This window comes from Psammomys obesus, unplaced genomic scaffold, assembly GCF_907164565.1.
Source record: "Psammomys obesus unplaced genomic scaffold, mPsaObe1.curated_primary_1811, whole genome shotgun sequence".
In the NCBI taxonomy this organism is placed as follows: Eukaryota; Metazoa; Chordata; class Mammalia; order Rodentia; family Muridae; genus Psammomys; species Psammomys obesus.
In genome coordinates this window covers 2,669,077-2,690,617 of record NW_026590859.1, presented here as the reverse complement: position 1 = coordinate 2,690,617, position 21,541 = coordinate 2,669,077, and the positions used below count along the sequence as shown (strand labels likewise).

Here is a 21,541-nt window from a genome sequence, read left to right as displayed (position 1 = left end):
GTGGGTGTGAGCATGTGTGGGTGTGAGCATGTGTGTGGGTGTGAGCATGCGTGGGTGTGAGCATGCGTGGGTGTGAGCATGTGTGTAAGTTCACATGCGTGTGAGTGTGAATATGTGCAAGTGGGCATGTGTGTGTTTGTACGTGTGTGTGTGCGTGCATGCGTGTGAGTGCGTGTCTGTGGGACGCAGACCAGCTATCTGAACTTTGAGCTGGTAGGCTCTCAGGGGCTTAGCAGCCCTGGGAGAACTCACGCTATCTTGTCTAAACACCCAAATTACGCCACCCTATTAAAGGAAGGGTGTGGTGCACGCCCCTGGCTTTGGGGCCAGCTGTGGCTGGTGGCCCAAAGCTGGCCTGGCCGTGTTTTTGTGTAGCCCAGCACTACATCATCACACTTTAAACCGTTTAATAAACTCAAAAAGAAAGAATACTGCTTTGTGGTATTATAAGATTATACAAACTTCAAACCTCAGCGCCTGTGGAGGGCTTATGGGGGAGGCGACCCCCCTACACACTGCCTGCAGTTGCTCTGGGCCTGACAGGAGGGAGAGGTGTGCGGGCAGGAGGATTCCAAGCACCCGGCTCCCCACACATGCTTGCGGATCCTGCCCTAACAGCGATTGCTCGCTTTCCCCGTTTCCTCCCAGTCTCTAGCTAAAATGCACACACAGTCTGCGTAGTTGTACACATTTTATATACAGAGAGTCTCACTGAGCCGTAAACCCCTTTTCTGTAATAGTCACCGTAATTATAACCTTAATGAGCTTGTATTTGTATAGTGCTTTGAAATGTTAAAAAATGCTTTATAACCATAATCTTGGTTTATTATCACAACCACCCACATGGGAGGAGGGAACACTCATTTCATGAACTCGCATGGTTACTAAGCCATGTGCAGGGACCCACAGAGAGCTAGCATGAAGCCAGGCTTTCTGACCCGGGCTCCTCCTTTGCGTTTTACTGATGACTGTAGAGTCTTTCCCCAAGTCATACAAGTCTTATTTTTAATGCTTTTCTTATCTTTCTGTGTGTATGTGGTAAGCGTGGGTGTGTCAGCATGTATGCATGTTCTTTTGTGTGTGTGTGTGTGTGTGTGTGTGTGTGTGTGTGTGTACGCTCGCAAGCCTGAGGTTATTGTCACAATCACTTTCCACCTTATTCTTTGCAGCAAGGTCTTGAAATTAACCCAGAGCTTATTTGTGACCACTCTCACTGGCCTGTTTGTTCTGGGATCCCCATCTCCCCATTCCAGGGTTGGCGATCCTGGCAGGCCAGCATACCCTCTGAATGAAAACAAGAACAGAAAGGGAAGGCTCATGGCCGCTCCTAGGTGTGGTGGGGAGAAGGTTTATTATAGACATGTGGGCAGCACAGCCAGAGGCAGAGACTCCTGGGGGAGTCCAGAGTGCTCACGCCCTGAGCAGGGAGGGGAGGAGGTGGGGGAGGGGAGGGAAGATAAGGAGGTCCAGAGAGGGGGAGTCAGCAACATGGCCGGATTGTAGCCGTCAGGGCAGCTGGGAGAAGGGAAGCCCAGGCCCTGGGCTGGAGAACGGGGGAGTGGGGGAGGCTGAGGGGTTCGGGGGTGGGGGGACCTGGTGGCCAGGTCTGCTTTGGTATGCAAATATGCAGCTCAGTTTTTGTCTCTGGAATTTTATGTGGTTTCTGGGTATCCGAACCTGTGCCACAAGCACTCAGCCCAGCCCGGTGCAGGTCTCCTCAGTGGCCAGTCCCCCGCTGTTGGACAGGAGGCTTCTCCCCAGGCTGTCCCTTTTGATGGAGAAACATCATCCGAGCGGCTTGCTTCCCAGCGAAGGCCCTCCGTGGTGGGGCTCACCCTTCTGGACCCAGTCTCCCTGTCACCTCGATGGAGGAGGTGTCTGTGTGAGATCAATAGAGTCTGGGGCCCAGGAGGCTGCTGTGCGCTGGACTCTGAGGGACTGACTCAGCTCGCCACTGTGGGGAGCAGGGCAGCTGTGGCCAGGGGGTCAGGAAAGGAGGAGCAGTAAGCTGGCTGTTGGGCGTGGAGTGGGGTGGTGAGGGTTGGCGCACCCCTGCGTGGGGACTTCAGTGAGGCAGAGCTACCCTGGTGTGTGGGGAAGATCAGCACACATTCTTATGGGCTTTCCCTAGAAAGGCGCAGATTGTCTACCCAAGGCAGCAGGGGTGCCCCAGGTTTCCCTGACACCAGTCAAGTCCCCTCAGTTCTCAGACTGCCAGAGTCACGCGACAGGGCATGCGAAGGCCGCCTTGGTGGTGTGGCTTCAGTGTGTGACGCTGGCAGCGTTCATGAAGGGGCTCAGCAGTCCGGGAAGAGGCAGGTAGATGCCGTGGGCCTCCCGTGGCCGGTGGAGCACTGGGTGCTGAGCCCAGCCTCCTCCCGTCAGCATGTGTCTGCGCTCCGGTCCGGGAGGCAGTCAGCAAAGCAAGTCTCCACAATGATCATGCAGACAGAGGCGGGAGAAGCCTGGGAGGAACTGTGGGGTCTTCCAGGCCGAGGCGCTGGTTTTCATCAGGTCATGTCAGGAAGGGCCTCTTTGGAAGAGATGACCGTTTGAGAAATGGCCTCAGGGCGTGTGCAGAATATTGGGTGTGGAATGCATGCCTTAGGAAAGCAGGTTTGGAGGCCCCAATGCATTGGGAAGCCCATACCCGCTCTGACATCCTGTGTGTGAGAGCAGGGAAAAGGCGGGAGTGCTGGACAGTGACTTCGTTTTTACCCCGACAGATGCCATTGGGAGGCCTAGCGGCACTTCCCTGCCCCGGCTGCCAGTTGCTCGTCTTGAGCATGCTACTACTCAACCTTTATTTTCCCTTTTGTCTCAAGCCACAAAGTAACATGGGGCTGAGGACAAAGCCCAGCGATTGATTGAGTAAGGCCTTGAGTCCATTCACTAGTACCAAAGCTTTAAAAAATGGGCAAAGTGGCAAATTTGAAGTATATTTTACCATAGTACAAACAGTGCACTCTTGTTTCTTCTCATTTTTCACAGGGGTTTACAGAGCCGAGTATGAGGGTCAGAACCAAGGGCTGCTGTTGTCTGCGTTCTGTCCCTGGAGTGAGTCATTCTTTACATACCCCGTCCCCTCCTCTTTCAAGTGAGGACTAAGGCCAGGTGACCCCTGGTCCTCTGGGGTCCTAGCACCCCTGAGCTCTGGCCTGCGGAGATCTGGCAGGTTGAGGAGCTTCTTTTTGCCACTGTTCTTCGTTGGTGACCGCTGTTTGCTCATCTGCTGACTGTGTGGCCCAGGCCTCAGCTCTGTGAAAATCTGGGTTTCTTCTGAGTGTGTCACCAGGAAGATCCCTGAAGCCACTGCCCTAGTTAGGGTGACTGTTGCTGTGGACAGAAAGGGTTTATTTGGCTTACACTTGCGCATTGTACGCCATTGCTGAAGGCAGTCAGGACAGGACTCAAGCAGGGCAGGAACCTGGAGGCAGAAGCTGATGCAGAGGCCACGGAGGTGGCTTGCTCAGCCTCCTTTCTTAAAGAACCAGGACCACAGCCTAGGGTGACAGCGCCACGGTGGGCGGGGCCCTGCCCGCCACTCAGCAGTGAAGAGAATGCCTGCATGCTTGCCTGCAGCCCCATGCTAGGGAGGCTTCCTCCTCTCAAACGACTGTAGCCTGTGTCAAGCTGACACAAACTGCCCAGCACATCGCTGGCCCTGAGTGTGTCATGACACTTGCTCTGGACATTGTTTGCAACCTTCAAAGTGTCCTGCAGGACAAGTTTTTGTGGCGCCATGACTGTGCAGAGAGCCACGTGAGAAGCGACAAGTCGCACCTCCATTGCTAATTGCTAAAACCTTAGACGCACCCGGGGTTTCCTTTGGGGGAAGAATGGAGGCACCATGCTACTTAGAGATGGTGGAATGTTATTTAGGGTAAAAAGAAATGAGCTATGAAGCCATAAAAAGGCACAAGGAAACCTTGAAATTCGTTAGGTATAAATGAGCTTAGTCCTAAATGCCTACCTGCCAGCGGACATTCTGGAAAGGGCAAAACCAGGGAGGTGGTAATAGAACTGTGCCAAATGCCGTGTGTGTCTGGGGCAGAGAGCAGAGCTTTATAAGGCTGCTGGACTTGGATGGCTCTCTTCCCTTCTCTGACCATTAGCAACCTCATCTGGGGTCAGGCTGAAACTGTTGGGAGCCTGTGCCAGTTCCACAGTAGTCACCTGACGGCTGAAGCCAGCCCTCTGTCTCCCGGGCCCAGTGTTCAGGGAAACCTCTCTCAGTTGACTGATGGCGACTGTCTGTGCTTTGTTTCCAGAGACCTCAGAACTGTATTTTCTTCAAAAACCTCTGAAAGGAACCATCATTTTTCTTCAGAGTGTTCCTGTGGAGACTTATTCTCACTTAGAGGGGACCACCGAGAAGGAGAGAGGACTCCCACAGAGGGGACCCCCACAGAGGGCAGCCCTCACCTAATGTGTTGGCTCCTGCAGGGAACCTTTCCCGCCCCTCTCCCTGTCCTGTCGGAGGAATGAATGGCTTCTGAGGTCTTGAGGGCTGTCAGTGAAGAAAAGTGTTAAAATCATGACTAATAAGGAAGCCATGAAAGTGAGGCCCTTCTCACCTAAACCTGGGGTCCTGAGGGACCCTTTCACCTGTCTGCCTTCCCTTTTTCTGGGGGACAAGCTCTGTGTCTGGCACCAAGGTCCAGTCTTTTCCAGTGTTCACCAGGAGACTGCTGGGAAAATTCCAGTTTCTTGGGGACCAGTGTTTCCGTCGATGGTCAGGGAAGGGGCACAGTGTGTCTCTAGAACATCTTCACTTTTTCCAGGATGGTTACGTTGGCGTCTTGGCTCACTCCGGGTCATCACAGCCCAGGGGCTCGGGCTGCTGGCCTGCGCTGGCCAGCACCACAGCGCTGCTTACGTTCCAGGTGACCAGTCAGGGTCTGAACCAGCTGCTGCATCCTCGTCTCCGCCAATGCCCCAGGAGACCTGCGCCACCTGTCCTGGTGCTTGGCAGGGGCCATCTGGCTGAGGCTCCTGCCTTTCCGCTTGTCCCTCACTCTTTGGTCAGGATGCCACTGGCCGGAGCGGCTTATGTTCAGACAGGGCATGTGTGAGGCTCTTCAATCTGAGGAGGTCATGAGGGAGGGGTCCAGGCCTTTCTGCTGCTTCCTAGAATGGAGGACTGTTTTGTAGAGGAGCTCTAGCCTGGAGATGAGGACAAGTGTCCCCTCAGATCACAGTCTGTGACTCCTAAGAGGGTCACTTGCCTCCCCTCTTCCCCCTTGGGACTCTGACTTGTGTTATCCCTGAGATTTGAAATCAAATCAGACTAGAGAAAAGGAAAGCCATGGTTAACACTGCAGCCTCGAGGCTTGGGGCACAGCGTGGCTGCACAGCTTCTTCTGACAAGATGAAGAGAACATCCTAGGCTGCGAGGACGTGTCTCTTCGGAGGAAGCAGAAAAAGGGGTTTAGGATTCTGAGCAGTGGACGTGCCCCTTGACCAAAGCTTCTGACCCTCCCTTCTGTGGACTTGGTATTTCCCGCCTCTCCAGAAGGGAAGCTTGGGAGTGTAAACTCACTGGGAAGTGCAGCTGCTGTGTGCTTCCGAGTGGGCACGCGGGGCGCAGTTTTGCAATGATTTCTAAATGTCCTCAATGACTTCCACTGTGGCTGCAGGTGTGCCTTTTGCACGACATTAGTGGAACGGACAAATAGGGGGTGCAGCCACCCCCGTTTTGGTTAGGAAGCTCCCCTGGGGCTCATAGTTCCCCGACTATGGTCAGCTGGCCTGCTGACTGAGCCGGGAGAGTCCCGGCGTGCAGGGCCTCTTGCCTCCTGCTGCCTCAGGCTCCGGTGCAGGTATAGTCTGCCCCCGTGCAGCCTGCGTTCTGTTGGCTCTGGGCTTGACCTCAGGCAGAGTGAGGGCAGGAGCCTGCGCTGTCCTTGTTTTTCTGTCATTTTGCAGCCCAGGGCATGTCTTCCTATCCCGGGATTCAGGAAATGATCACTGGATTGAATCAAACATGGCTGAAGTACATTGTCGAAATGAGGAAGGGAAGGCAAATTAAATCTCAGTTTCAGAGAGTAACTTCCAATGAAACCTGGGAAAACCAATTTTCTCCATTATCAACAGAAATGGCTGAGTTCTCAGAGTGTGGAGGGTTTGCAGAGCATTCATGAAGTCATTTGTTTTTAAAGACAACACAAGGCGATTTTTGCTAATAAAGCAGTAAGTCTTCATGTTAGGCAGACCTCCCAGGGGAGAGGCGGGGCTGGGGCATGTGCGTATGCTTAGCATGCGTGAGGTCTTGGGCCCAGTTGCCGGCGCTGTGGATACTGCAGCCCAGTATCCAGCACTTGGGCGGTAGAGGAAGGAGGATCACAAGTTCAAGATCAGCCTTGACTGCATACTGAGTTCAAGGCCAGCCTCTGCTACATGAGACCAGAGCCAGGGCAAGGATGGGGAGATTTGAGGAAAGCCTCTAGTGCAAAAGTCATGCATGCATGCAAACATGAATACAGGTGCACATACGGGTACGAGAGCACACACACACACACACACACACACACACACACACACACGTGTATGCGCTAATGGGTTGTGTCAGGCTGTCTCTCACACTGTCACAGGAAAGCTGGTATATGGTGCCATCCAGGAGGTCAGAAGTCTTACAGAGACCCTAGGTATAACCGCAGCTCCCGTGGGGAGGCCTGAGGCCCAGAGCCCCTCGTGTGAATTTGAGTCAAATGCCGAAGATCATTTGTCAAGCCCCAAAGTGGCCCCAGGCACCACTGTTGGGAAGAAAAGGAAGTGACCTTCTTTTCTTCCTGTCCATTCTTAGGTCCTTAGTCTTTTGGTGGGTGCTGCCCAGTGTCTAAGGGGGACTTCCGCTCAGTTCACTGCCTGCGCCCATCTTCTCCGAAAACACTCAGACTCGTCCAGGGGGCTTCGAACACTGCGCAGTCCAGCACCTGGCACCCCGCGTTAGTGTCACGGTCCTGCTGGCAAAGTGCTCTGCGTGCTGTCATCACAGCCAAGGTTTCCCCCCCCCCCCCCACAGACTCTGCAGAGCCTCCGAGGAGCCAGCGCCTCGGTGTGGGCTCCGAGGAGGAGTCTGTGCTGCTCACTGCCCTTGCGTTCACGCCTTCATCTGTAAAGTGGCTGTTTGGCGACCCCGCCTCAGAAGGGCACAGGAATCCAGCTGGCTGCTCTGAGGTCCTCCGTGTCTGGAGTGGAGCTCGCCCTGCTCACTGGCAGCACCCTTCTAGACCTCATAGGCATGTTAGTCTCTGGCAGAGCAATAGTGCGGCCTGCCCTCACACCCCAGGGTGCTTTGTACTTGAGGCTACTTCTGTCTGGAGCTTGTTTTTCTTAGACCATCTCATGGCTCACAGGCTTGTCTCACCCTGATGCCACAGTCTCTGCGAATACCGGAGCGACACTGGCTGGTCGCCTTCCCGCTACTTCGGTGCTTATTTGTGGCCTGATTTGTTTTCAAACAGCCATGCAGCAGCTCCTGCGTTAGAGCTTTATCCTATTATCTGTCTCTCCTAGTTAAAACTCTAGGAGGGTGAGGTTCAGGTCTGGTACCCCACTGGCACTTGTTAGGCATGGTGTGGCACACGCGCCTCTCATTCTACCTACTTGGAAGACTGAGGCAGGAGGATTCCAAGTTGAAGGCTTCCTGATGTGCAGAATAAATTCAAGGCCAGCCTGGGCAACTCAGTAGATTCTGTCTCAAGCTGAGGTGAGAGGAGGGCTGCCTTGCAGTGCTGGTGAGTGCTGCTCTTCCACCTAACCCCTCCCACCGCTCAAGACTGAAGAATGGTTGCCTCGCCCTTCATGGAGGAGGAACTGGTAACAGGGAGGGAGGCAGGATTTGTTGTTTGGAAAGCTGCGAGTGTGGAGCTTAGAACTTGCTGTTCTAACATCAAAGTGTGAGGGTGTGACAGGGAAAACTGATAGAAAGCCAGGTGAGCGCGATGCTGGTCAGGGTGCCAGGATGTCACCTTCTGGTCCTTCTCAGCACAGGGAGGTGGAGAAGCATGAGCTGGGACGGATACAGGGGAATGAGGGTGGCCGATGACAACAAGGTACTTTACATCTCCGATTTCTCAGGCTGCCGCTGTGTTCCCGCGTAGATCTGGAGGTCTGGAGGGATTATCCGAAACATGCCACTTCAGCAATGCCCTGAGCTCTGCCTGTGACTTTAGTGTCTGTCTATGGCAGAAAAAATGTTGTCTAACAGAACTGATGGCTATAGTTAGAGAGAAGGCTGGCGAGATGGCTCAGTGGTAGGAAGGACTATGTACAGACAGAAGGACCTGCGTTCAGAGCCCAGCATCCACATAAAGGAGAACCGCAGGATGGCTGTGAGCACAGGAGGGTCCCTGGGGCTGCTGGCCTTGCTAGCAGGAAGAGACCCTGGCTCAAAGGAATAGAGTGAAAAGTAAGAGCAGGGCACCTGCTTTCTTCCTTCGGTCTCCAGCGCTTGTACTTTTTTTTTTTTTTGCAAGTATTTTTAAAATGTATTTATTTTTTATTAATTATAGTTTATTCACTTTGTATCCCAGATGTAGCCCCTCCTTTGTCCCCTCCCAATCCCAACCTTCCTCCCTCTTTTACTCCCATGCCCCTCCCCCAGGCCACTGATGGGGAGGTCCTCCTCCCCTTCCCTCTGACCCTAGCCTATCAGGACTCATCAGGACTGGCTGCATTGTCCTCCTCTGTGGCCTGGCAAGGCTGCGCCACCCTCAGGGGGAGGTAATCAAAGAGCCAGCCACTGAGTTTATGTCAGAGACAGTCCCTCTTTCCCTTTCTAGGGTACTCACTTGGACATTGAGCTGCCATGGGCTACATCTGTGCAGGGGCTCTAGGTTATCTCCATGCATGGTCCTTGGTTTGAGTATCAGTCGTAGAAAAGATCCCTGTGCCCAGATTTTTTTCTTTCCTTGTGGAGCTCCTGTCCCCTCCAGGTCTTTCTATCTCCCCCTTCTTTCATAAGATTCCCTGCGCTCTGCCCAAAGTTTGGCTATGAGTCTCAGCCTCTGCTTTGATACCCTGCAGGGTAGAGTCTTTCAGAGGCCCTCTGTGGTAGGCTCCTGTCCTGTTCCCTGTTTTCTCCCTCTTCCAATGTCTGTCCCATTTGCCTCTCTGAATAAGGATTGAGCATCTTACCCAGGGTCCTCCTTCTTGCTTAGTTTCTTTAGGTGTACGGATTTTAGTATGTTTATCCTATACTATACTATATGTCTAATATCCACTTATAAGTGAGTATATAGCATATGTGTCTTTCTGCTTCTGGGATAGCTCACCTGGATGATCTTTTCTAGTTCCCACCATTTGCCAGTAAATTTCATGATTTCCTTGTTTTTAATTGCTGAGTATATTTCATTATGTAAATGTACCACAATTTCTGTACCCATTCCTTAACTGAGAGACATATGGGTTGTCTTTGGCTTCTGGCTATTACAAATAAAGCTTCTAGGAACATGGCTGAGCAAATGTCCTTGTTGTATACTTGAGCATCTTTTGGGTATATGCCTAGGAGTGGTATAGCTGGATCTTGAGGTAGCACTATTCCCAATTGTCTGAAAAAGTGCCAGATTGCAGCACTTGTTTTTAAATTCTGATCTATTTGGGGTATTTAAGCCTCCACCTCCCTTCCACCAACCCTTAGAGAGAGGAGAGACATGGTTAGTGGGAGAGAGGATTCAGACTCTTCACTTTTCTGGGCTGCTTCTGGCTAGTGGGTTCTTTGGGGGATGTACCAATCTCCAGCAATAGCAAACGCAGCAGCAGCCTCTCCACCCCTTCTTTTTCTGGGCTCTTGTATTTCTGTCCCTCGGAGTCCTAGACCTCACCCCTCTCCGTGCTGCAGGAGGCAGGCTACTACCAGCTGGCAAAGACCACACCCTGCAGGAGGCAGTTATCAGCTGTGGACAAACTAAACCCCACACTGAAATCCCACTCTTGGGATTAAAACAAAAACATATTTACACAACATAACAGAGTTTTTAAAGACACCAAAACTTCCTTTCAGGCCTCAGGATGCACCCACCCACACAGGAGGATACACCCCCACACACACACAAGGCAAGGTAAAACAAATCTAAGGGAATGGTTTGTTTGGCTGTTCATTTAAGTAAAACTTGAAAATGTGCATGCAGTGAGTCTGAAGCCCTCGGCACGTCTATCTCAGTCCACATTCATGGGTGTGACACAGAGGGGCCAGGGAGGTCCCGGGTCTGCTTCCATCAAGGGGGAAGCTCAGTAGCTGCTATTCTTGCTGCCCTGTGTTCATGCAGACTCCTGCAGACTCCTGGCTCTTCCCCGTGCCAGGATTTCCATAAGGCATCCAGGAAACTGCTTGCAGCATGAGGTGGCTTTCCACTGCCAGGACTCTCTGGAGAAGCCTGGTTCTCCACAGGGCACTGTCGTGATTTATCGTACTCAAATAAAAGAGACGTTTGGAGGGTTTTGTTTCATTTGTCTCATGGACTGAATTCCAGGAAAGTAGGGTTGTCAGGGAACCAAACTAGCAGCTTGAATTGCTTTTGAATAGCCAGGATTCCAGCTGCTCGTGTGATGAGAGAACTTGCCCAACCGATGAGCAGTGGTGTTCCTCCCTAAAGAGAGGAAGAGAAAGCACACCCTAGCCTCCAAGATGCTGAGCACCTTTTCAGACTTCTGAGCATGTGCTGTGCTCAGGACTCAGTGTGGTGTCTTAAATTCCAACATGGGGTGGGGCATGACACTTTGAACCCACTTGCTTCTAGCATGAGTGACAGTGACTTCGGTATTTGGGAAGATGGACTTCCCGGTGACGTTTTGAGCAATGAGGACCTTTTCACACAGGAAGTCATGCTCAGTGGTAATGGACGCAGAACACTGAGGACTTGAGGAACTGGGGATGGGTTCTGACTTCAGGGTCATTGGAGACGCATCATGGCAGAGGCAGTGACAAGCCAGAAGGATGATTAGATCACCAGGTGACTAATTAAAGGGCAGGCCTTCTGGGCCGAGAGGCACCACGTCCATCTACCTACCATGTGGACGTGTGAGCTGTCAGAAGTATGTGGCTAGAGGATGGCGTGGCCACTGAGTGATGGGTGAATGGACCACGGGTGGCCACTGTGAGAGGCTGGACAAGAATGTGGAAGGAGGATGAGAAAGATGACGCAGCCCACTGATGTCTGGAGAGTGCCTGTGGGGAACGGCACATCTGAGGCATGGGGGTGGCCAAAGGGAAGGCCAGGGAGAGGCAGAGCACCTTTGGTGCCTCTGTAGCAGTGTTGCTGTGAGCTAGATATGAACCAGGAAAAACGAGAAGGCAGTCTCACCCCGGAACGCAAGCTCTGCCTTGAGCCGGTTTCAGGGACCCTCAGGAGGAGGTGGCATGTGGGTGGCAGCACACACGGCGTTTGATTTCTGACTCATTCCAAAGACTGCTTTGCCTCCCAAAATGTCTCCGTCACGGCGGCTGCAGATGCTGTGCTCCCCGTAAGTGGAAGCTGCCTGCCCTCAGTTAGGGGGCAGGAGGAGATTCCTGTGGAGAGGGCTCTCCCCTGACCCTGTCAACTGGCTGCAGTGTGAAGATGTGCCTACTCTTTGTGTGTGGAAAGGTTCATCACTGTGGGGTGGGGGAGGACACGGGGGATGGCCGTGCCGATGGTGACAGCTGCTTATTTGTCCTCTTTTTTATTTATGGTCCGGGCTCACACAAGCTGGACAGCCCTCTGCCTTGCGCTGACGCTTGGCCTTGCCTTGTTTTCCTGAAAGGGCAGTGAGTGTCACTCCTCTGCCCTGGCTCGGCACAGCCTCCTCTGTGGCTGCTTCACAGGACTCTGGGGCTAGTAAGACGCGTCAGGGATCTCTTCCTTACCTGCTACAGCTGAGGCTTACCTGGGTTGAGCTCCTGAGTAGCACTCCAGGGACCAAGGCCTGTCTGTCAGTTGGTCTGCCGTCTCCAGGGCATAGCTTCAAGATCTCACAGACGTACCCTGAAGGCAGGACAGGAAAAGGAAAAAGCACAGCTTCCCTGGAAGAGACATCTGTTTACCTTGACGCACTGGTAGAAACTAGTTCCTGGGAGCCAGGTAGATGGAAAGAGCGCGAGGACCTCAGTTTAGCAATGGCCCGGAGAGAGGAGTGTGCCAGAGTGACTCCTTGCACACGCGTCAGGAAGCGCTCATTTCTTTTCCCTCTGCTGTCGTAATTGACCCGGGGTGTGGGGACGGGCTTTAGGAGGACGGAGGATGAGAGAGTCCTGGGGGCAGAGGAATGGCTGGTCTAGGTCTGACGGTTGGAGTAGAGGGCCGCCATGCATTCCCTCACAGTGAAGGGCAGCACCCTTCCCGGGGTTCTTCCCAGGGAAAGTATGAAGGGGCCTTCACTCAAAGACACATCTCTGTGTTGTGTGCTTTCTAGTTTGTTTCAGGGGAAGTAGGAACAGTTCATGCGCACACCTTGGGATCATGTCCGAATAGGGATCGGGTGGGAAGGGGTCTGGCTTCTGTGGTGTGTTCGAAGCCTCTGTGGGGGTGATGGGAGCTGGTATATCAGTGTCTGGAAGGCTGAGGGGTGCCCTGGCTGGTCCACTCCTCCCAGTTTACACTGAGGTCAGAGACGTCGCTGAAGTGTCAAATGGACATGTGTGGTTCAGATCGTGGCCTTTACATACAGCTATGCTTTTGTTTAGTCTCCTGGACTGAGTGTGTGTGTGTGTGCATGTGTGTGTTCAGTGTCTGGCTGTATACACCTTCAGCCTCCCATCAAAACCTCAACTCTATCCTTTTAGCCCTTTCTGTTTTTTTCTCTCTCTCCTTCTCCCCCTCTCTCATTCCTTTCCTTTTTTCTTACTTATTTGTTTGTTTGAGGTGTGGCCTCACTATGTAACCTTGGCTGGCCCGGAACTCACTATGTAGACCAGGCTGGCCTCCAGTCTTGGCTGGTGCTGAGATTAAAGGTGTGTGCCACCATGCTTGGCATATTTCTTATTCACTTTAAATGTGTTTTTCCTAATTATCGAAGTAATGATAATGACAGAAATTAGGTAAATATGTACATTTATAACAAAATAGGTAAAAACAGAACAGAAACAGCCTGTGGTTCCTGATTGCTTCTGCCGCACACATATTTGTTTGCTTATGTGCAATGCAGTGTGGTTACATAACTCATTGCCACATGAAATAAATATGATACAACTCAAATATGTCATGGTGTGCAATATGAAATATTATACAACCCTTGAAAGTCCCCGTAAAATAGGTAGTGCTGTGGAAAGATGCATACCCATTTGTTCTCACCTGTAATAACTCCACTTGTTTCATTTTTTAATCAAGCCATAAAACAACGAATGGAAATTTCTATCCCATACACCTTGGAATAGAATTTTAACTTTGAGGGGATGGAGAGATGGCTTAGCAGCTAAGAGCTCGCCGCTCTTGCAGGGCATACAGCTCTGGTGCCCATTATGCACCTGGCAGTTGGCAGTTGTCTCTAACTCCAGATCCAGGGGACCTGACACTCCCTTTGGCCTCGGCAGGCACCAGGCAAGTACATGGTGCGCATAGGTGGCTGCAGATAAAACCCTCACGCACACAAAATACACAGTCTTTTCCAAAAGGGGTCCAATGTTAGGTCTTTAAGGGTTGTATAATATTGCATGTCACGGCACCGTACACACTGCTTAAGCTGATGGCAATGGCGGGGCCACGGGACGGACCGCCAGCGTCGTTGGTTCTGTCTGATCTGTGTCGTCCCCTTGCAGGGCATCAGCAGCCTGTTCAGTTCCCTGAAGGTCGTGCGGCTGCTGCGTCTCGGGCGCGTGGCCCGCAAGCTGGACCACTACATCGAGTACGGCGCTGCCGTGCTGGTGCTGCTGGTGTGCGTGTTCGGGCTGGCTGCCCACTGGATGGCCTGCATCTGGTACAGCATTGGCGACTACGAGATCTTTGATGAGGACACCAAGACGATCCGCAACAACAGCTGGCTCTACCAGCTGGCCGTGGACACGGGCACGCCATACCAGTTTAACGGCTCCGGCTCGGGGAAGTGGGAAGGCGGCCCGAGCAAGAACTCCGTGTACATCTCCTCGCTCTACTTCACCATGACCAGCCTCACCAGCGTGGGCTTTGGGAACATCGCCCCGTCCACAGACATCGAGAAGATCTTCGCAGTGGCCATCATGATGATTGGCTGTGAGTATGGCACTCCGGTGGCGTGGGGACTGGCCTGGTAGCCAGGCTGAAAGCGGGGCAGGGGTGCTCGGCCAGCATGGTCAAAGAATGATTCAGGCTTTCTCACAAAGACGGGCTTCATGCTTTTCCTGGTCTTTAAATCAGCTTGTGTTGGTTGAAAACAAACTTGTGAAATGTGAGAGAGGGCGGGGGATGCAGCTCAGTTGGTGAAGTGCTGGCGTGGCTTGCAGACAGGCCTGGGTTCCATCCCCAGGGCTGCAAAACTGCGGTGGTGGAGCACGCGCAAGCTCGGCTTTCAGGGAGTAGTGACTGGACAGTCAGCAGTTCAAGGTCACCGTTAGCTAGGTGGAAAGCTCCAGGCCAGCCTGGGCTACACGAGACCCTGTTAGTAGAGAGACAGGAAGGGGAAGGGGAGCGGAGGGGGAGGAGAAAGGGGCAGTGGTTACTTTTTGATGGCTTTGAGGGTCCAGTGTCTCTGTGTATCTGGACGTCTGGAGACTAGAGTTTTATAAAGTTTGAAAAGACAGTTTCATAAACCGTTTGCTAAGAGCACTGAGCTGTCGCAGGTCTTTCCACGTTTGTTGTATAGTGAGTGTGGTGTTTCACTTCCACAGTGACATGGTCACAAGCAGAGAGGAACCGGCAGCCATCTTGCCTGCACCTGCCTCGCTTTCCCCGCTTCTTTCCTGATGAGCGTACCTGAGCGAGTGGCCAGCAGGCCGCTAATGTGTGTCTTGTGCCATGCGTTGCTTTAACATAGGTTAGATCTGCAAGGTTCAACCTGGCCCGAGAGAAAGATCAGGCCCGAGAGAGGAGCTCTGGGTGTCCTGGTCATCTGTACACTGGCTAGATGTTCGAGTTAGAATACATCTGAAGTTCAGTGTTCAATGAAATAGTCTATCACGTGACCTTTTGGGCTTTTTTATTTTGGGGTGGGTTTCATTTGAGACAAGGTTGCTCTGTGTAGCGCTGGCTGTCCTGGACTTGCTTTGTAGACCAAACTGGCCTTGAAACCACAGTGACCCACCTGCCTCTGCCTGCTGGAGTGTTGGGATTGCAGGCGTTGCCACTGTGCTGGCTGAACAGGTATTTAGCAAAGTGTTTCTTAGGGAAAATTTCGTTTCTCTAAAAGAACCTAGTCTGAATCATCACTTTTTCCCGTGTTCTTCTTTTCTTGGCCGCTCACCCTGTTTTCTTTTTTGAAGACCAGTTCTGTTTAGCCTAGGCCAGCCCAAACTCCTGTCAATCCCCTTGCCCCAGCCTACATCAGTGCTAGGATTATAGACCCGAGTCCAAATTATTCCCAATTAAGGTGAATATTTTCCTGCCTGCCTCTCTGTGGAGAAATCTCCATGCTCAGTATGCAACACATACTCGCACACATAGAGGAGGGGGAGAGAGAGAGAGAGAGAGAGAGAGAGAGATTTTAACGGGCTATTGTTTCTGCACAGAATACCTCTTAGTTCTTGAGGCAAGTGCTTAAGTCTGCGTCGTTTTACCACTGGCAACTATTGATTGTTGCTGTGGAAGTCTAGAGCATGCCTTTGGCTGGCGACATTGACCTCTCTGGATTCCAGGAAGCCTTAGTGGGGTGGGCCTTGCCTGGCTGGAGATGTGGTGAGCCTGTGTGGTTTGTGCCGTGGCGTCCACTGTACCGTGCCCGCACTCTGGGGACGGTCTTTCCCCAGACCTCGACCTGCAGAGCCCACAGGCAGGGCTCCTTAAGGTGGCTCTGCTGGATGGATCGCTGCCCCGCCTGGAGAATCTGCGGCTTCGGCTGGATGCTGTCTGCCTCCTGGTTGAGGTCCAGCTCTGGGGGTAGTCTTTGTGTGTCCTGTCCCCTGCTCACCACCGCCCTCTGCTTGTGCCTGACGCAGGCAGATTCCTGAGGGCTTTTGCAGGATATGTCTGAAGGGATAATGGACTCTGGGAGCTGGGTGCTGGTGGAGCTGCTGCCTTTGCTCCTGATTTTAAAGTGGGTTTAATAGAGATGATTGCCTGGCCATGGGAAGCTGTGAGAAGGATCCGGGGGTGGCTAATTGCTTCAGTTTAATTAGAACTTGCCGTGCTTTCTCATGTCTCGGGCGAGGATTTAAGGTCTCTTCCAGAAGGGCTTCAGGGTTAACTGTGCTGGTTTCTAGTCGGGGCTTGCAGCTCACAGGCACACCAAAGCAGAGCCCAGCGCTGGGCCTCGAGGCCGGCGTCTTTCACCGTGCTGAGTCTGCAGCCCGCCACGGAGCTGCTCCCCACCATGCTTCCTCAGGGTGTGGAATAAGCAAAGTGACATGCTGTGTGTAGGAACAGACTTTCTTTCCTTCGGGGGAGACGCACACCCCACCACAGCCATTACCGAGAATTCGCTGAGTGTGGTCAGTTAGAAATGGGCCCATTCCATGCCTCAGAAGGCTTTCAGAGATCTCTGCCATTTCTCACCCAGAGGAGAAAGAAAGCCCTGAAGACACGCGGTGAAGACGTGCATCTCTCTTCCCAAGCTTTTCTCCCGTAGGAGTGTTATTTCCTAGTATCGGGGCAACCACGGTCACTTCCGATTCTTGTATGCTTCCGCCTTCCCGGAGCCAGGTGGTGTTTCCACTTCTCCACAGCAGCTGAAGAACAATGCTCATGCTAGGGCCATTTCCTCTGCGTGGAGAGGCCTGGCAAAGAAGCGTGGTGAACATGTGGACCGGGGCTTACGTGCTCCTGTCTAACTCTGTGCAGAACTCTTGTGACCGTCACACACGATGGTGAGCACACCATGCGGCCTGCAGCTTGCTCTGCCTGTCACGTGACTGGCGGGCAGGCTGGAGAAGGTGGTTGAGCCACACTCGGGGTGGGCCGCCTGCATACCTTCCCCATGCATACCTTCCCCATGCTCACTCACAGATGCGTGCACAGTTCCTTCCGTGAAGCTGAGCAGGCTGCCCGTGCCTGTTGTAGAAACTCAGAACACAGTCACAATCCGGACTCAGGGCGAGGTGTTCAGGGAAGCGGCTGTTTCTCAGCCACCTGTCACTTACAGCTGTGACACACGTCTGACAATTTTTTGTGCTGACGAGAAAGGTTTTGCACATGTGTGATGCTGGTGACCAGCCCTGTGACCCACGGAACAGCCTTCCTTCAGGATGGTGTTAGTCTGCAGCTTCTTCCCTCTGCTGTCTCTGTGCACACACGTGCACACGCGTGCCCCTTCTGTACCACTCTGGGGTCACACTTACACGAGGACTGACACCTCGTGTAGCAGTGAGAGCCTGGGCGGATCCAGAGAGCTCTGTGCTGCCTCCCTCCCAGGCTGCCCGGCATCCTCAAAGTGAGACTGGTTTCCCCTCTGTGATGGATTTTCATGCTGTGGGGATGGATGGCGTTCCTCAGCTCTTCCGTGGTGCTGTGTGTCCTAGCAGTGCCGAGTGCTAGGAAGCTTATATCTGATCTGAACATCTCATTACAACCCATTCATTCCCCAGAGGATTGCAGGAAACAGGAAAAAAGCACTTTCAAGCTAGCCCTCTTTCCTCCGTTCTCCTAGAACATCCCAAGAGATGTGAAGGCTGAGGCTGTCTTCGGAGGGCTGGCTTTAGAGCTAAGCTGTAGCCAGCCATCAGCCTGGCCTCCCTGTCAGCACAAGACAGTGACGGGGCCTGGAGCTGGAGTTCCCACTGTGGGAGAAGTGTACGGAGACAGGGATTTATCTCAGCCTCAGGTGGAGACCTGGCCCTGCCTTCGATGGCTCTCCAGCAGGATTTGATGGTGAGAACACAATTGCCATGTCTAAATATGTGCTTGTACTTTTCCGTTTCTCCTCATAATGTCACCGCTGTCACTCTGTAAGTGGCACTCACCCTCTCTGGTGACGGCAGGGGATCCAGACAGCACCCAGCGCTTTTGTAGTCTCCTGTCTGTGAGTCACGCCTCTCTCCCCAGTCTGCCTACAGCTCAGTGCCTTCACTCTCTGGCTGGGCTCCATGCTCAGGGACTCTTGTGAACACTGACTCTTGCTCAGCCATCCTTTCACTCTCCCGCTGGACATGGGCTCGTCCAGACTGATGCTTTTGAATATTTCCAAGGCTTGACATTCCCGCGCCACACTGGGCCCGCCCAGAGTGTCCTTCTCTAAGTCACTTCCTGGTTCTTCTAAAATGAGGTAGCCACAGCCTCAGTAAGAACATAGGCATGGGAGGGAAGTGGAGAGACTCGGTTGACTTTAATAAACAGTACGCTCCCAATAAGTAGTGACTTGATCCTTCTCAACAGCTAAGGCCTTAAACTTTGGGAGGGGTCTTCATTGCTACCATGGAAGCTCATTAACTAGGGGATGCAGAGTCTGCCATTGGTAGACATGCAAAACACGTTTCTTAAAAGTTTAGGCATCATCCGGCTGCTCACAGACACTGAGAGCAGCTTCTCCGTGTTCACGTTTGTGTGTCACTTCTGTGGCGGTATCCCGTGTGGCTGTGGCTGTTTGAGCTTCGTCTGTATTTTCTCCCCAGAAAATAGATAGACCGGCCACAAACCTCTCTTTTTAGAACAAGACTAGGAAGTTACCTGTGTTCATTTTCTTCATATCCCACTGGCTGAGATTTGATAACCTAGCCACATGTAGCTGCAAGAGAGTCTGAGAAATATAGTCTTATCCCAAAAAACCCAAAATTTGCCAGGGAGAAGAGACTCTGACTGGAGTTTGAGGTCCGCTTTGTGGTTTGGGTTGTACGGCTTTGGCGAGAGTGCAGAGGCTGCCCCCGGCTCTGCCTCTGCTGATAGAAGTGCAAAGGACATGCCATGATGAAATGTGACAGCTCTGTGAAGGCAAGAATTCCATCTGGAGGCCACAGCTTTCAGTGTTCTCAGCCATGGCTGCCTCTTGCTCTTCTCAGTTAATTTTGTGTTTCCTGTTCTTAGAAAAAAAATAAAACAATAATTGCTGCTCTGTCTGAGGAACACGGGAATGCTATTTAATTTCATTTTTAGTTTATGTTTATTTTGGGAAATGGGGCAGTGTTCAGAATTTTTCTGGGAGAAATAAGCACTCATTTATCATTTATTCTTAGATATCTTTTCTAGCCAGGGAATGAGCTGCTTTTTCTCTGGAACTGGTTTACCCCCACCCAACGCCCACAGCTGTGGGTATCTCTACCTGTGGCACAGCCTGGACCTACCACCTGCCCCTCTCTTCCCAGAATTTTACAGAAAACAAGCACTGCTTTCTCCCACCCTGTCCCCACCACATTGATTGTGCTCTGTAGGGTCACGGGCCCTTTAGGGGTTGTTTTCTTGCATATTGGATCTTTTTCTAATATGCTTCTGACCATCTTGGCATCGTTCTCTCTTTGCTGTGGCTTTTTCTCAGCTCTAGGGAGACTCAGCTTCTAGAGGGCAGGACCTGTGGGTCTCTCTGCTCCCTCTTCTCCTCTGTGCCTGGACGTGTGCTGCTGGCATATGGAAAGAGTATCACTGAGAAGCAGCCAGGCCTGGCTGCCAGAATGGATTAGTGCACAGCGCCTGGCACAGAGGCCCTCCTAGGAGCCAGCAGTAGTGCTCCCTGTCCCCCATCATGTAGAACTTTGTGGAACTCAGGAGCTATGAGGCTGTCAGTCTCGTTGGTCCTGTGGGTGTGGTCTTCCGGAGGAGAATTCGGGCTTGTCTTGCAAGCAGTGTGTAATCAGCAGGTCACTGGTGTAAGCACCCCTGGACGCGAGTTGTCTAGGTGGGAGCAAACTGGCCAGACCCCAGAGCAAGTCAAGGGAAGCTGTTGGTATGGCTGGAGGGGCCCCCAGACGTCACTGCCCAGGCCTGGCTGGCAGCATCCTGACTGGGCAAGACGCAGGGCCAAGAGCAATAGGAGCTCCTGGGAGAAGGGACGGGAACACTGAGCACCCATGACAGTCTTGTGTACAGCGTTTGTGGCTGAACAGCCTTTACAACAGGCTGTGACAGATATGAAACAGCCCTTCGCTGTGACAGATATGAAACAGCTCACCCCAGGGCATGACTTCAGAGGGGGCTAAACTGGATTTTTATCCTAGTTTCACCTGACAACAAAGTCTTTCTCTTTGTGTTGTTGCCTCCCCTGATGACTGTTTTGGGGTCCAGCAAGGGGAAACACCCTTTGTGTTGTGTATGCTCAGGGCATACAGAGCTAAGAGCCCAGGAGCTGGGGGGGGCAGTGAGGGGTGAGGGGCCATGGAGATGCTTTCTTGCAAGATATTTTTCTAGTGTGGACTTATAATTGCAATGGAAATGATCTGATTGCGTGTGTTGTGGAAGGACGCTGGCCTTGACTATAACTGGTTGCTGTACCCGGAAGAAGAATTTGCAACAAGCCTAGATGTTAGGAAGCTTGGATAGGGTGCAGGCTAAGGGAGGAGTTCTCTCCAGCCTTACAGATGAGCACATGGGCTGCGGAACTCCCTTCTATTTTAAATGCAGTTGATGCTGAGATGGCAGCGGTAACGCTGTCAGGCTTCAGCATCTTGTTCCTGCCGTGCCGCTGTGCCTGTCCTTGTGAAGCTCGTGGCTCTCTGTGGGAAGGGAGTGCTGCCTCTTTATGGCTGAGGAGACTGGGTGTTGCTGCCACAGGTCATGCAGCGAGCAAGGCGGGCTGAGCCCACCATCCTGTGTAGTGCCTGCCGTTCTGTCTCCGAGTGCCATGGCAACCACTGGCTACGGTGCGCACAAGGGTGTGGGTGGATCAGCAGCTGGTGCCTCCAGGGATTGTGTCACAGCGTAGGAGGTGGGTGGTGGTGGGTCAAGGGCGGTGACGGCGGAGGAGCTGATAAATGCCATCTCACACCTCCAGCCACTGCGTGTCAAGTATTCACCAGAGACTGCAGCTGACAGACTGGCACATGCAGGCACCACAGAGAAATTCTACAGAGGAGAAAAGAGTTTTTCCATCTTTTAAAAACTCATGAGACACGAGATTCCACTAGGGAAAGTTTCTGAAGACACATGAGCCACCATTTTCCACAAGTCTGCGTGACCACCCAGTTCCCAACAAGAACAAGGTGGCATAGAGTGCAGCTACCGCCCGTTCCCTGGTGGTCTGAGGCGTGTGCTTGCCTCTCGGCCAGTTCCCAAGACTCCGTCCTATGGGAGGCTCACCTTTATGACCACTCTGAGTTGTCTTGGTGCCAGGAGATCAGGATTGCAACCCCTGTCGTGAGGCCAGTGTACTTCGAGGTTTGAGCCATCGGACTTCTCCCGTGTATTCTCCCACTTAGAAAGTCTCTGGGCTGTGTGTGTCTGGGCTGCAGGGGGAGGCATCTGGGCTGCATGTGTCTGGGCTGCAGGGGGAGGCTTGTGTCTGAGTTGCAGGAGGAGGCTCTGGGCTGTGTGTGTGTCTGGGTTGCAGGAGGAGGCACCTGGGCTGCATGTGTCTGGGC

General features: G+C 52.6%; 1 protein-coding gene across 1 annotated transcript in view; it reads left to right on the top strand.

The window, feature by feature from the left end:
• The window catches only part of Kcnh1 (potassium voltage-gated channel subfamily H member 1), a 265,929-nt gene that overhangs the window by 112,452 nt on the left and 131,936 nt on the right, over positions 1-21,541 (top strand). Inside the window, exon 8 of the mRNA XM_055609189.1 lies at positions 13,736-14,165. Within this exon, the coding sequence (XP_055465164.1) occupies positions 13,736-14,165 (430 nt within the window). The remainder of the gene's footprint in view (positions 1-13,735; positions 14,166-21,541) is intronic.